Here is an 11,877-nt window from a genome sequence, read left to right as displayed (position 1 = left end):
ATGGCTCAGTTGGTTGGGCATGTCCTGCAAACCAAAACGTGGGTGGTTTGATTCCTGGTTGGGCACATGCCCGGGTTGGGGGATCCATCCTGGTTAGGGTATGTTGATTGATGTTTCTCTCCCTCTCCTCCTCCCCTTCCCCTCTCTCTAAAACCAAAAATAAAAATAATATAAAGATAAAAAAGAGATGAAGTACAAATACATGCTATAACACTAACGAACCTTTAAAACGTATGTAAATGAAAGAAGCCAAAGATCACATATTTTAAGATTCCACTAGTATGAAATGTGAGGACTAGACAAATCCATGGAGATAAAAGGTAGATTAGTCGTTGCCTTGGGCTGGGGAGTGAGGTAGGGGATTATGGCTAAGAGGGTACTCGGTTTCTTTTTGTGATAATGAAAATGTACCAAAATTGATTGGGGTGATGGATGCACAGCTCTGTGAATATACTAAAAGCCACTTAACGGTGCACTATAAATGCGTTAATTGTATGCCATGAGAAGTATATTTCAAAACTAAAGGTCTAAAGAAAGAACTAGGTGAATCGAAGGGATAGACTATTTTATGGATTACCAGGTTTATCTTTGTAAATATGCACACATCCTGCACACCGTTGAAGAAACAAGGGGAAAGGCCTATAGAAGAGTATTTAACGAGCTTCCCGCAGCTTTAGCTCGGTCTCCGCTCGGAACCACACCCTCCTGGGGGACAAGCCACAGCGTAAACAAATCACTCCGCGGATGTCGGTCCTCTGCGCTCCGCTTGGTCCTCCGGCCAGTCACTGCCCTCCACGACTGTCAATATGGAGAGCCTGCTCTCGATTCAGGTCTTACCGCTTCCCCTCACATCTAGGAAACGCTGACGCCACCTAAATCCTGTAGGTCTCCATCCCGGCCTTAAGTCTTCTGACCCCGGAGCTTCTGAGGCTCCGCCCCTTGCACTGACTGCGGTGCTGACCGGAAGCGGAAGTATTGGAGGGCTTACGTGTCACTTCGCGTTCCTCTGGGTATCGGAGATGGGTTTTTTTCATCCGTCGGAATCAGGGCTCGGCGCTTAAGCCCAGCCACTCCCGCTGCCCAGGGGTCACCGAGCCTACTCCTCGCCAGTGCCCCGTGCCCGAGGATTCCCGTGGCCACCACTGATCCTCTGAGAGCGGTGCCCACTCCGCGTGCGGGGGTCCGCGCCGTTGGTCAGAGTCTTGGGAGGAGGCAGGGCTATTCTCCATCCGCCGTGCGCCTCTCCTCAAAAACTGCCAAATCAGCCTTCCTGCTGCTTCTCCAGAGGGGGAAGCATTTATGATGTTTTGGGAAAGGGCCCCAACGTCCTCGTCTTCTGACCGACCCGGCGATGCAGTGCGTTCCGGTGAGCACTGGCCAGCAACGCCTGGGCTGTGGGCATCCGATATTGAAGTTTGATGAATTATTTAGGTGTTACCTGGTCGTCCATTGATCATTTGTTAGTATTTTGCATATCTACTGTTTTTCTACGTCTCTCTCCGTGTGTGTTTATACATTCTTTGAGAGTAAGGAGATTGAAATAAGTTGCAGAAATATTTGACCTTTAATAACTTTGGTTAATTGCTTCACATGTAACAACAAAGAGTTATGTAATAACTCGTATAGATTAGTACCCAAAATGAAAATGCAAGGGAAAAATGAGCAAGAGATTTAGATGGGCTCTTTAATAAAGATAATATATAAATGGACAACAAATATGTGAACAGGTGCTTGATATCATCAGCAACCAGGAGAATACAAATTAAAACCACGGTGTGGCTCTGAGTGGTGTGGCCCAGTGGATTGGGCGTCGTCCTGCCATCCTGAAGGTTGGGTTGATTGCCAGTCAGGGCACATGCCTGGATTGCGGGCCAGGTCCCTGTTGGGGGACTAGCGGGAGGCAACCTGGGGATGTTCCTCTCCCTCTCTTTCTCCCTCCCTTCCCCTTTCTCTAAAAATAAATAAGTAAATAAAATCTTTGTAAACACCCCCCACAGTATGGTAAATACTACACACTGAATGGTTAAAAGTAAAACTAAAAAGAGTGACGTATGTATACACTGTTAGCAGAAACACATTTAAAGAGTATCAACTAAATATAATCTGTTGATAACAAACCAGTAAGGCATGCACGTGTGCACCAATTAAACATAAAGTCTATAGCGTCATGATTTGGGACATCCTCAAGTGGAAATAACTGAGAGTGCATCAAGAAGCCCTGGTCAGCTGCTCAGTTGGTTGGGGCTTTGTCCAGATATGCCAAGGTTACAGTGTGATCCCACTCCCAGCACAAACAGGAATCAACCAGTGAGTGCATGAATGGGTGGAACAACAAATCATGTCTCTCTCAAATCAGTAAATAAAAATTTTAAAAATAGTGGATCAAGAGAAGATGGATGACCTGTGGTATACATTTGCTGTGGTATAAACTTCAGCAAAGAAAAGGACCAAACCGCAGGTAGATGAAGTAAGGGGAACCTCACAAATACGTTGAATGAAAGTAACCAGACACACACACACACACACACACACACACACACACACACACACACACAATGCATGCTGTTTGGTACTGTTTCTTTAAAGTTCAAAAAAATGCAGAATTGCCTCGTGTGTTAAATGTCAGGACAGTGGTTGTGATTGGGAGGCATAGAGACAGTAATTTGGGAAAAAGGGAGTATGTCTGAGATGCTGGATATGGGTATGTTCTACTTCTTGGTCTGAATGCTGCCAACCTGGGCCTGCTCATTTCTTGAGAGTTTGCTGAGATTTTTTTTCATGATTGCCTCTCTTAATTGTATGTATGCTGTAATTCGGTAAAAGAATTTCAAAAAATGGAACTAAGCACACTACCTCATAAGGTTGAGTGAGAAATATACAAGTAGAATAAAATGTATTGAAAGGATGAGCAAAAATAAAATCAATACTTAATGGGAAAAAGAACTGATCAGTAATATGAAAAGGTGGAAAGATGACAAATACATAATAATTTTTGTAGTTAACTATGAAGTAATATGGAGGACTTTAATTTCAGCATAAAAGAAAAACATGATTCAGACCCTGTTGGAGTGGCTAACATTACAAATGCATTTTGAGTTTTTTCTAAAATCCTGATATTCAAGTTTGGATGTCTTTCAGTCAAAATTGGAACACTAATTTTGTAAGTGAGATATCAATTACTAGTCTACTGAAGTTCTGTGTTTATCTTACTCCTGACTAGTTTTGTCTCTACCAGGATTATACTTTTGTATGTATGGTACTCCTTATACTTTAATGGGATTGATTCTTACTTCAACGATACTGCTTATCACCAACTGATACCAATTATCTGCTCATTACCTGCAATGCCCAGTTGAACTATGAGATGCTTGTTTCCTCCTCTGTGCCTAGTGCCTGGCCTGGCATAAGGAAGGCCCTTATTAAATATTTGCTGAGTGAACGAAGAAATAAGAGACTGAGGGAGGCAAAGGTTCCAAGTCCAGTCAAGCTCCAGCGGGGGTACTCAGGGAGACTTCTGATTTCATAAAACTTTTTGTACCTCTCTTCATGAGTGTAGCAGATTGTCTAGAGTGAATTCTGGTCATGTCAGGAATTACAACCACAGGAGATCTGGTGCTCGACACACTAACCTGTGTCTACTCTTGGCTCACATTTCCTAATTGGTGATTTTGGGTCAATTACTAATCATATGTGAGTTTTCTCATTTATTAAATGACAGCATTAATACCCAATTTGGAGGGTTGTTTGGACAACTAAAGGAATTTATATATGTAGAACTACTTAACAGGTGGTCAGTAAATAGCAGTTATTAATATTTGCATAGTAAAGTATTTTTAATTTTTTTATATATTGATTTTATAGAAAGAGGAAGGGGGTGGGGAGAGAGAGAAAAAGAGAGAGAGAAACATCAATTCGTTGTTCCACTTATTTATGCATTCATTGGTTGATTCTTGTATGTGCCCTGACCAAGGATTGAACCTGCACCCTTGGCATATTGAGAAGATGCTCTAACCAACTAAACTACCTGGCAAGGGCAGTATTAGCTTTTAATGACTGTCACATGTTTCATCTGCAGAGCAATGGCTAAAAAGTGGTGTTTGACAATTAAAAACTCTCTGTTGCTTGACGATTGACATTGTGAACCAGTTACCTAGACATTCTAGTATATGAAGAGAAATTGAGAGCAACCCTTAATTTAAATTCAAAAGCTTCTGCTGATGAAGAAATGGAATGTTCTGGGAAACCTCACTGTCAGATCCCCAGTGTGCCAGCCATTGATCTGACTCGTGAGTGGTGAGTCCTTTTTGGTGCTCTCAAACTGTCTATATAGTTTCCGCACACATGGCACATGCAGTGCTCAGGGGCTGAGCGATCATGCAGTGGGCCATGTAAGCAGGATTGAAATGGCCAGGTATGTATAAGTCAGGTTCCTGGAATTGGGATGCAAGAAGGTGAGTGTGTGTTTTTTTGGGGAAAGATATTTATGACTCTTACCATGTCTGTCAAACATCTCCACCTCTCTGTACTTTAATGTGTGTATTCTAAGATAGAATTTTAACCTGTTCCTCATGGGTAGCAAAATACTGAAAACCATTTTCTTGCTCCAGGTAGCTCAAAGGCGCTTTGTCATATTATGGAAGTAGTGTTCGTGGTGTGTTGTATGTATGGCCTGGAACAGCTTAGAGGCATGTGATTGTTGGAACTGGACTGGCCTCAAAGTCCGTGCCATTTGTCTCTCTGAGGTCATCTTCCTCGGGATCGTTTCTGTCTCCATGAGAGGAAAATTGAGGTAAGGATGGTAGCTGGGTTACTGATGGATTCTTCTCAGGTGAGTAGAAAGTTGACCTTTCTTCAAAATGTCATGCTTATTTCTGTCAGGTAGCCCTGACACCAAGCTGCTTAAAGCAGTATGACCCTGCCTAAAGAATGACTCTCGGTGAATTTCTGCAGGAACCCTGCTATCTCAGGTCATACATGCTGGAAATGATTCTTTAATCTCAAATAATTTAGTGATTCTTTCTGATCTTCAATCATGCTTATTGTTTTAACCAGTATTATGACAGATCTTGTAGAAGGAAATGAAGATATCTAATCTTTTGAAATTTGTGTCACTGTGGCAATTCTTTTGTTATTAGATTTTACAAAGTGTTGCATTGTGTTCAGTGCTAACAGCAGCCTGTAAGTAAAAGAGGAATAAAGCATGAAGAGCCCATGGTAAGGGTGTGGTAAGAGAAGTTCAGTCCATGCCAGTGATACTGGTAAATCCACGTGACTGGCTGTAATCACCAAGCAGTGTCTAAAGCTAGAGAGAAGAGGGCTGGGCCCAGGAATGCTGTAGGCCTCTGGTCTACCTTCCTCAGTCCCTCATGCATCTTTCTGAGGACATCGGTGAAGATGGTACTCAGCTAAAGCCAGCGTGTGTTTGATGGTTTAGCACTTAGTGACCTTTGAGGATGTGGCTGTGGACTTCACCCACGAGGAGTGGACGTTACTGGATCAGATGCAGAGAGATCTCTACAGAGACGTGATGTTGGAGAACTATAAGAATCTCATTACTCTAGGTATGGCTGGCATTGTTTCTTTACTGAGTCCTTTATGAAATGAAAGTTTGTGAAGTACCTTTGCTGTCAAATTGGAAAACAGTGATAAATAAGACGGACCTAGACCATGGCTTCATGGGCCTTTACTGTCTAGAGGATTTGCCATGAAAATGAAGGTCTATGTAAATAAATGACTTTATTTCCTTTAGGGACTAAGAACCTTAAGACTTTAAACATGTATGAGGTTGGACATGGTTTTTAGGTCTTAGAGACCTACAGGCATTTGAGGGCAGGGAGAGAGAATGTGCTTGGATTTCTGTTCCTTTTAAAATAGTTTTATTGGATTTATTAAAAATTTTGCTTGATTCTTCTGCTCTTTGTAGAGTGATACTTTGCCATCTTGAGAAACCCCGAAGGCTAAGGGTTGGTTCTCAGTTCAAGGACATGTTTTTCATGTCTTGCAAGATCCTCTGCATATTTTTCCCTTAAGCAGGGTGTGAGCCATGCAAACCCGGTGTCGGCTCTGGATTGGAAGGAGTGGAAGAACTGAGGACAGGAACCAGAGTTCTGCAGGGTGAGTTCACAAGCAGATGGCTTTGTGAAGAGCAGTGCTAGCCTGGGAAAGGGCCAGTACCTTTGCAAGTGGCACTTTGCAAACTTTTAAAGGTATATATACTGTTTTTCTGAGAAGATTGAGGCCATTTGGTTTCTGAGTTTCCTCAGGAACCTTCAACTTCCCTTTACCCTTAATTTCTATTGATCTCAGCGTTCTCGTGTTCTCTGTTTGGCTTAGTTGAAAATTTCATTTCTAGCAGGTAGCTCTTTTCCCAGTACCTTTCTATCTTGTTGTCTTGATTCTGTCATCTTTTTTGTTTACCGACAGCCTGAGTTTTGCCTTAAGCTTTGTAAATTGCCACATTGTATGTTCTGACAGCATACCCTTATCATTGCCTAACTCCTAACACAGCCAAACTCTTTGGGGTCCATCTTTCTTTTTGTTTCACCGTTTTTATTATGTTTCATTCATATTTAGGCATACACATGTGCTGTATGCTTTATTTTGAGGTACAACATGCATACATTAACCATTTTAGTGAGTATAATTCATTGGTATTGAGTACATTCACAGTGCTAGGCACCCATGAGCTCTTTTTTAGTTTCAAGATATTTTTATCACCTCAAAAGGAAACCATGTATTCATTAAGCAGTCATCCCCATTTACCTCTCCTGCCAGTCCCTGCAACCACTCATCTGCCTTCTGTCTCTGTGGATTTACCTATTCTGTGTATATCATATAAATGGAATTATACAACATGTGAGCTTTTGTGTCTGGCTTCTTTCATTTACCATAGTGTTTTCAAGGTTCATTCTCGTTGTGGTATGTATTAGCACTTCATTCCTTTTTGTGGCTGAATAATGCTCAGTTTTGTGACTACATCACATTTTGTTTATTTATCCAGTTATCCTTTGATGGACTTTACTTCCCCACTTTTGTCAGTTGTGCTATGAACATTTGTGTACAAATACTTGAATACATGTTTTCAACTCTTGGGTGAATAACTAGGAATGGAATTACTGGGTCATGTGGTTATTTTATGTTTAACTTGTTAAGGATTACCAAACTATTTTACACAGAGGCTGTACCATGCTACACTCTCACCAGCAATTTAGTGACTTTCATCCACTATGTTTGGTATGTTGTACCCTGAAATATATGTTCTGTTAGCTTAGTCATCACTTTACAATGATAGGAATTCCTTAAATGCCTTAAGTCAAGAAAAGAAAACTAAAAATTCTGTTTTCATTTTGTTGATTGGCTCTGAATTGGGCCACTTCATCAATGCTTAGCCAGGCCCTTTGCAACTCTTCCTTAGCCTTCCTTTCCTGCTTGAGGGCATTCTTAAGGTCATTTGGAGGTGGAAGCTTTCGGTTCTCTCCAGCCTTTTGGAGTAGGCACCCCACCTTGGCTGTGCTTACAGACTTCTTGATTCCCTTGGAAACACTCAGGTTTTTAAAAGCCCTCATTCACCAACATATAACATCCCCAACTTGTTTCTTCTGAGGCATGTCCCAACCCTCTCCCATTTCCTTATGCTGCTGTGGCCAACACTTCACCTGTACTTGTGTACACTTTCAGCAGGAGCCGCCTAGAATGCTTCCTCACTCCTGGGAAATCTCTGAGTGAGTGGAAATAAAGGGGGGCCCTTGCACTGGTCCTCGAGGAAGGTGCCCGAGAAATCAAACGCACAATGGCAGTTCTTTGAGAACAAGGCCCGTACTTGCTCAGGGAGTGCGTCCTGCCATCTCTGTGGCTACAGCTTCTCTGGAGAGTGTGGGTGGCCGGTGGGAAGTTAACCTGCCAAAGCAACCTCTTGGGGAAATACAGCTGCTGCTTTTTTCCCTCAGTGTCCCTTGGCTCTTGTACCTTTTGATGAGATTCCAAATTCTGCAAGAGTTGGTTCTGATTGTTTTTCTAAGCTCGTTGTTTTCTGATGGGAAGGAGCCCTGGAGTTCCCTGTGCACCATGCTTTGTGGTGTCGTTTTCTGTGCCATATGTTTTTAAACCACTTGATCTTACAGTTTTTCTCCAAACTTCAGTTTTTCTACTTCTTTTAGCCTTGGATTTACAACTCAAAACCAAAGCTTCCACACCTCTTCAAGATATTTCTGTGGACAAAATGTCAAATGAAATACAATTGGTAAGATCTCCAAGAAGTAATTTTTGTCCTCCACATCAGGACCAAAAGTAAAAAATCCACAAGAATTGTATGAGATAAATGCTGTTCACCCAGAGAAAGCAGAGTCTGTGAAAAGAATCTCTGAATATTAAGAATTTGAGGAGCACTGTAAACTTACTTCAAATCTGTTTATCCATAGAGTTCTCACAAAGAAACACGCACATATATGTAACTCTGTTGTCCAGTGTTTGAAACCCAGTTTAGTTTAAGTAATTACCAGAAAAACTCTCTAAGGTGCTCTGTGAAAGTAGAAAATATACTGCAGGGTCCTGGCCCCAACTTAAAATAACTGAAAAAAGTACAGAAACTCTGTATACTGAATGGAAATAGGGAAAAAAAATTATGATAATGTTTCCAGTACGTAAAAGTTGCAGTGGGGGGACATTCTGTTATAGTGAATGTGGACATGTCTTTAATGATTGTTTGTACGTTAACAGGAGAGAAACAGGGCTGCAGTGAACCAGGGTGGGTCCAACCTTCAGGGAAAAGCATTCAGTGAACACCCATTTCCTGTGACTCACCTTAGACACAAAACTTCTAAGGGTAAGCAGAGTAGAAGAGCCTTCAAAAAGAACTTTATTCAGACCTTCAAGGAAATCCACACTGGGGAGAAAACTTCTGAGTGTGTTCAACATGAAAAAGCCTCCAGTCAGCTTTCACATCTTACTGGGCACCAAACAACTCAGACACGAGGGAAATTGTGTGAATGCAAAGATTGTCAGAGAACATTTGATAATCAGTCATTGTTTAAGTCACATATGAGACACCACACTGGAGAAAAAACATGAAAGTAAAGAATGTGGGAAAACCTTCACCCGTTCCTCATCCGTTACAGATCATATAAAAATTGACAGTGGAAAAAGGCCCTGTGTGTGCATGGAATGTGGAAAAACCTTTACTCGATCCACAGGACTTATTTTACACGTACGGATTCACAGAGGGGAAAAGCCGTATGAATGTAAGGCATGTGGAAAAGCCTTTATTCATTCTTCATACCTTACAAAGCATGGAAGAATTCACAGTGGGGAGAAGCCATATCTATGTAAAGACTGGGGGAAAACTTTCACCCGTTCCTCAGGACTTGTCTTACACATGTGGACACACACTGGAGAAAAACCCTACGTGTGTAAGCAGTGTGGGAAAGCCTTTAATAATTCTTCAATGCTTAGCCAACATGTAAGGATGCACACTGGAGAGAAGCCATATGAGTGCAAGCAGTGTGGGAAAGCCTTCACTCAGTCATCGGGCCTTACTGCCCATGTGAGAACTCACACTGGAGAGAAGGCCTATGGATGTAAAGAATGTGGGAAAGCCTTTAGATATGCCACGTGCCTTAATATTCATATGCGAACTCACACTGGAGAGAAACCGTACGCGTGTAAGGAATGTGGGAAGGCCTTCACTCAGTCTTCAGCACTCACTAAACACCGAAAAACTAGGGCATGTGAAAAAACCTGAAATATTCCTCAGACCTTAGTATTTATTCAGATCTAAAGTCATCTGGATAAAGACCTTATGAAAGTAGCTCTTTCTCTTCAGTGAGGCAGCCTCCCCAGCAGGTGCAGAGATGCAGATCTTTGTGAAGACTTTGAATGGCAAGACCATCCCCCTCGAGGTCAAGCCCAGTGACACAACTGAGAATGTCAAAGCTAAAATCCAAGACAGGGAGGGCATCCTGCCCAACCAGCTGCGTCTGATTTTTCTGGGCAAACAGCTGGAGGATGGCCACACTCTCTCAGAATACAATATTGAGGAAGAGTCCACCCTGTACTTGGTGCCTTCTCTGTAGGGAGGCATCATGGAACCCTCCCTCTGCCAGCTCACCCAGAAGTACAACGGTGGCAAGGTGATCTGCCGCAAATGTCACACCCACCTGCACCCCTGTACTGTCAGCTACTCCAAAAGAAATGTGGCCATACCAACAACTTGTGCCCCAAGAAGAAGGTCAAATAAGGCCCCTACACTGCTTCTTCAGCCCATAGGGCAGCCTCCTGCCTGAACCCTGGCCCTGAGGCCTTGTGAAGTTTCCCTTTCATTGGAAAAAAAAAGACCTTATGGAAATAAAGAATATTAAAAAGCTTTAGTCAGTTTTCATCCGTACATGATATGGGGGAACTTACTCAGGGCAGAATTTCCACTCACATAAGGTATGTGGGAGAGCAGTAATTGTTCACACCTTACAGAATATGTAAGAACTCACACTTGAGAGAAAAACCTCTTGGATATAAGGCATGTGGGAAAACCTTTTTGGTTAATTTTTGTTTTAACATTACTTTTGCATATCTAAAATTAGTATAAAAGCCATGTGAAGGTAAGGCTAACATACAGCCTTAAACTATTTCACATGTTCTAAAAGCACATGATAGCTCATGTCAGGGAAAACCATCTGTATGTAAAGAATGCAGTCTAAAACATTTACTTAGTGTTGAGGACTAGATGTCCACGTGAACCTGTAGATGGGCATAAACCCTGTGAGTGTAAAAGGTACAGGAAGACCCACATGTCCTGCTCATATCTTTGAGGATCTCAACATTTAAAAACCCCGTGGAGAAAGCCTTCAGAAATTCCTGAAAGCTTCAATGTGCAAGATGTCTCACGAATGTAAGAAATATTAAAAATTGTTCAGGTGTTAATGAGTAAGTGATAACATGGTGTGGAGGGAAACCTTATGAAGGTAATATGTGTGGGAGGTAACATGTATTTCTGCCTCGTTCATATTTTTTGGTAATCTCACAAAGGCAGAAAATGCTACAAATGTTAAAATACAGGAATGTGTATATGAGTGTATTTTTGGCTTTCAACCTTTAGTAAAATGATAATTCACACTGGAGAGAAATTGTGATTGTAGGACACGTGGGAAATGGTGTATCCATTTTACAAATCTTACACTACACATGAAAATGCACCTGGAAAGACACTATATGAATATAAAAGTGTGGGAATGTTTTTTGGTAGATTCATAACTCTTATAAGAGACTTGTAAAGTACTCCTTGGAGGGATAAGCTATGAGTATGAGGAATTTTGGAAAGGTGTTAGAGACTCTTCTTACTTACACGAGGGGGTTCTTCCTGGAGGAGAAATGGAAATAAATGACATGACAATGAGATTGTCTTTCTGTGTGTCTTATTCTCAAGGAAAACGCCCCTTCCCTTAATTCTCTGTGGTGGTTTTGTATTATGAAGTTCAATTGCCTTCAAAGACACTCTAAGTAGAGTGTCTGCAATATTAAACTCATTTCGCATAATGGTGTTTTCATTATGATTTAGCTTTAAAGACTTCCTCATTTACAATATAATGTCTTCATTGAACTATGAGATATTTGGTGATATGGGGAAATTTTATAATTTTTGGGGGTACTGCTTTCTGATGTATTTGCAAGTGGGTCATAAAATGGGCTATTTATGATAGCCCATTTATGGGATATTTTGTTTGTTTATAGAAAAATTATCTCTGGCTTTGTATGACAAGTAGTAACTAGTCTCTTCAGTGTTCCTTGTCCTTTGGTACCTTGTAAATAGAATCCAGATTATCTTCAGGCACATAGTTAAAAAACATTCCACTTCTCAGGTTTTCTTGGATTTATGGCTAATGAGAAGTA

General features: G+C 41.5%; 1 protein-coding gene and 1 pseudogene across 1 annotated transcript; both read left to right on the top strand.

The window, feature by feature from the left end:
- The first annotated feature begins 1,004 nt into the window (after positions 1 to 1,004).
- On the top strand, positions 1,005 to 9,736 carry LOC112301398 (zinc finger protein 846). Its single transcript, XM_071219192.1, is given in 6 exon segments — positions 1,005 to 1,366; positions 5,435 to 5,561; positions 6,034 to 6,114; positions 8,157 to 8,239; positions 8,716 to 9,059; positions 9,061 to 9,736. Coding segments are annotated over 6 exon segments (1,326 nt in total). The 5' UTR covers positions 1,005 to 1,351.
- Positions 9,737 to 9,845: 109 nt separating this feature from the next.
- Positions 9,846 to 10,231, top strand: LOC112301375 (ubiquitin-ribosomal protein eL40 fusion protein-like; annotated as a pseudogene).
- Positions 10,232 to 11,877: the final 1,646 nt, after the last annotated feature.

Source organism: Desmodus rotundus, chromosome 9, assembly GCF_022682495.2.
Source record: "Desmodus rotundus isolate HL8 chromosome 9, HLdesRot8A.1, whole genome shotgun sequence".
NCBI classification, from domain to species: Eukaryota; Metazoa; Chordata; class Mammalia; order Chiroptera; family Phyllostomidae; genus Desmodus; species Desmodus rotundus.
This window is presented reverse-complemented; position numbering and strand designations above follow the sequence as displayed.